At 36.5% G+C, this 4,085-nt stretch overlaps 1 protein-coding gene across 1 annotated transcript; it reads left to right on the top strand.

Annotated features, from left to right (window-relative positions):
- Positions 1 to 513: 513 nt before the first annotated feature.
- On the top strand, positions 514 to 3,369 carry LOC143548045 (metacaspase-4-like). Its single transcript, XM_077039318.1, has 2 exons — positions 514 to 923; positions 2,270 to 3,369. The coding sequence occupies exons 1-2, from the start codon at positions 578 to 580 to the stop codon at positions 3,181 to 3,183; spliced, it is 1,260 nt and encodes a 419-aa protein (XP_076895433.1). The 5' UTR covers positions 514 to 577; the 3' UTR covers positions 3,184 to 3,369.
- The last annotated feature ends 716 nt before the right edge of the window (positions 3,370 to 4,085 follow it).

The following is a 4,085-nucleotide window of genomic DNA, read 5'->3' as shown; positions in this document are numbered from 1 at the left end:
ACCGTTATTTTTCAAAAAAATTAACTTTTATATATGCACATTTTAACGAATAGACCATTCTACCCCTTTCTATTACATAATGTGTTTATACCCTATGTTGTTATTTTAATTTTAATTGATGTTTCTCACCTTTAACGACAACCAAATCGTCTCCTGTCACTTCTTCAAAATTGCAAAACATTCGAAGATTTATCACGTCAAATGGTCTACACTGTAAAACCTTATATCGCATCTAATCAAACTAGAGTAATATGGTCATTTTTAAAATTTTTTAATGAATTGGGTATATATGATATATTAATAACTTTGTAAGGGCATATACGATATTTTTAGTTTTGCATGGGTATATATGATATTTTCAATATTTGTAAGTGTATATATGAAATTGCCCCAATTAAAGTCCTATAATTAATGAACAAATGGACATAATTTATGTTAGAAGATAATATTGTATTTATTGTATGTATTATTTGAAATAGAAATAATTGGCCACCAGCATCGTGGTGACTTCTCATCAATCATCATATCAAAACCCAATCAAATCCTCACTGCAATAATTCAACTTGTCTTCTGATCAATGGGTAAGAAAGCCGTATTAATCGGATGCAACTACCCGGGAACCAAGGCGGAGCTCCGCGGCTGCGTCAACGACGTCAAGCGTATGCACCGGTGCCTAGTCGACCGCTACGGTTTCTCAGACGAAGATATTAATATCTTAATCGACACCGACGAATCCTACACTAAACCTACCGGGAAGAATATCCGCAAGGCTTTATCCGATCTGGTGAGTTCTGCTGAGGCTGGTGACTTTCTGTTTGTGCATTATAGTGGACACGGTACAAGGCTTCCGGCAGAGACTGGTGATGATGATGATACTGGTTATGATGAGTGTATTGTGCCCTGTGATTTTAACCTAATTAACGGTACGGATAATTTTGTTGAGTTTATGTTTTGATGAATTGTTATTAAGTGATGTTACTGATTGAAGTTGTTGTAACCGGATCGGTGATGCTAGAATGTTTATGTGGATTAGGTGTTAGGTTTTTGTAGTGGTTGAACTGTAGGATCTGAGATCTGATCGATAAAAGACTCGAAATGAGCTGAGTTTTGTCGAGCTCGAGCATCAAATAAAGTTTGTTAAGTTTTTGAGCTTGATCACGAGCCTTGTACGGGATAGCTGAACTTTTGTTTTAGTTGATTTGATTTGAATAATTGATTACTGGATTTAGGAGTTTGGTGAATTGTTAGGTTAGTGACTGAAGTTGTTGTAAGTGGTTTGGTGATACTTGAATGTGTTATTTGGATTAGGTGTTAGGTTTGTGAGACTGAAATGTTGTTTAGGTTGTTTTTGTAGTGGATGAACTGCCGGATCTGAAGCGATCGGGCTGTTTTGACCGTGAATTTTGCGATCTGAAACACTTGATTACTGTAGAATTATTGGATCTGCTTAATTTTACTAGCATCTGCGCAATTTAGTTATAGCAATAACCTGTTCTGGTAGATGGAGTTGTATTATGATAATCTGTTCCTCAGTTAGGATTTAACAATGATTCTTATTGTCATCTGTGTTTGCATATAGGACTGTAATCGAACTGAATGTTAGGCGCCTTGGCGGGAGGTTTGTTTATGTTCATTTGTTTAATAAATGAAAGAACACAAACAAAGAGTTTTGTTTTGTTTGATTAACTAAATGAACGAATAGGAACAGGGGCCAAGTTCGTTTATTTGTGCTCGATAATATGTTTGTTAATGTTTGTTTGTTGATGTTTGTTCATTAAAGGTTTTTAATGCTTTTTAATGACTTTTCTTTTTCTAATCTTATCATATAAGATTTTAGCAAAATTATTAACTATAAAAAAAATAATATATGAGTATTATGTGATTACTATATATGTAAATTAATATATGAATTTAAATGTTAAAAGAAAACACAACACAAACTTGGTATCTGGACCCAAACCGTTGACACTGAACATTTTCGGTCAGCGAAATAAAAAAAAAGATTGTTTGTGTTCAATGTTCATTTGTGCTTATTTGTATGTGTTCGTGAACCGTTTATGAACAAGTTCATTTCCTTAATGAACAAACATGGACAAGAAATTTTGTGTGGTTAGGTGTTCGCGGTTTGTTTGCCTGATAAAAGCTTAACAAACGAACATGAACAAAGCCTTGTTCGGTTTGGTTCGTTTACAGCCCAATAAATTGCATCTAAGATCATGAACATGTGACTTTCCTGTTAATGAATTTTTCATTCCTATGGTGATTACAGATGATGATTTCAGAGAACTTGTTGATCAAGTTCCTCATGGCTGCAGAATCACCATTGTATCAGATTCATGCCACAGTGGTGGTCTAATCGATGAAGCCAAAGAACAAATCGGTGAGAGCTGCAAAACTGACACCAACGAAGAAGAAGAGGAAAAAGAAAGCGGATCTAGTTTTGGATTCAGATCATTCCTACACAAAACTGCTGAAAACGCATTAGAGTCGCGTGGCATTCATCTTCCTTCTGGATTACGCCATAATAAGCATCGTGAAGAAGAAGAAGAAATAGAAGAAAAAGAATATGAAGGAGGTCTTCATGTTAAAAACAAATCATTACCTCTTTCAACCCTCATTGACATACTTAAACAACAAACTGGTAAAGATGATATTGATGTTGGGAAAGTAAGACCTACATTGTTTGATATGTTTGGTGAAGATTCAAGTCCCAAAGTGAAAAAGTTCATGAATGTCTTGTTAAACAAGCTGCAAGGCGGTAATGCTGGAGGCAATGGTGGTGGTGGTGGCTTTTTTGGGATGGTTGGGAGTTTAGCTCAGGAATTTCTAAAGCAAAAACTCGAAAATGATTCAGAATATGCAAAGCCTGCAATGGAAGCAGGAGTTGGGAGGAAGGAAGATGCATATGCAGGGTCAAAGAAGCGGGATTTACCTGAAAATGGGATTTTGATTAGCGGGTGCCAGACACACGAGACCTCTGCTGATGCCACACCAGGTGGCAAACCGGATCAGGCTTATGGGGCGCTCAGCAACGCGATTCAAACAATACTTGAATCGGGTGATGATGTTAGTAACTATAAGCTCGTGACTGAGGCGAGGAGGTTGCTGAAGAAACAAGGGTTTACTCAAAACCCGGGGCTTTATTGTGATGATAACCATGCTGAGGCTTCTTTTGTGTGCTAAGCATGGTGCGACCGACCCGAGTTTACATGTGATATTGTGAGATTCATATGGTGTATTTTGATGTGTTTTTATTTGAATGCTGGTTTTGAAAATAATTATGGACTTGGATTCTGTTTTGTGCTTGTATTTTATTTGTGATATGTTTTATTAAAATATAATATAAACAGAGTGGTGATTTTTATTGGATGATAAACTGTTTCTTTGAAATGTGTAGTTTGTGTTTAACTTCCTTTCTTTTTTCTTAATATTGAAACAATGTTATAATGTTATACTTAAAATATGTCACATTTCATTCATTTCAGATCTCATTTCTAGTTTTCAAGTGATTGTGGCAGAAAGACGATGGGTAGCACTGGCAATGGTGGCAAATTGGCAATAGTGGCTGTGTCGGCAGGCAACTTGTAGGTGGTCATGGTAGACTTGGTAGTGGTGGTGGCCATGTTGGTTGTGGCGGGGTGTTTCACTATCCGTCGGATCTGATCTATTAGTTTGAAAATGGTTTTGATACATATAAGTTGAAACCGGTGGGAGAACCAGTTTGAGAAAACCTAATTATATAATACGTTGAAGCCGGTCCCAGTTCGATCTATCTGATCTTGTTTGGTTTTCCTCTACAAATCGGTTTCTATACCATTAGTAGTTTTGAGTTTCTCTAAATCGATCCGAATTTAAAACCAACCCAAAATCCCATTCGATTTTTTTTAAACGACTAAATGTTACACTCTACAGGGATTAAACCGTTACCATTTCAACTCAGCTAAATCGTCTGTTCGGTTCGGTTCCAACCAAAATTGTAGGGCCTGTCATTTGAAATTGCCCTGTTCAGTTGAAATTCCAGCAGGTCTTGAATTTGCCTTGCTTGGTTGAAATCGGCGACGCTGAATCAAACCATTAATCACCAG

Source organism: Bidens hawaiensis, unplaced genomic scaffold (assembly GCF_021521415.1).
Source record: "Bidens hawaiensis isolate Kalapana, Puna unplaced genomic scaffold, B.hawaiensis_p1.1 tig00014901_1, whole genome shotgun sequence".
Taxonomy (NCBI): Eukaryota; Viridiplantae; Streptophyta; class Magnoliopsida; order Asterales; family Asteraceae; genus Bidens; species Bidens hawaiensis.
This window is presented reverse-complemented; position numbering and strand designations above follow the sequence as displayed.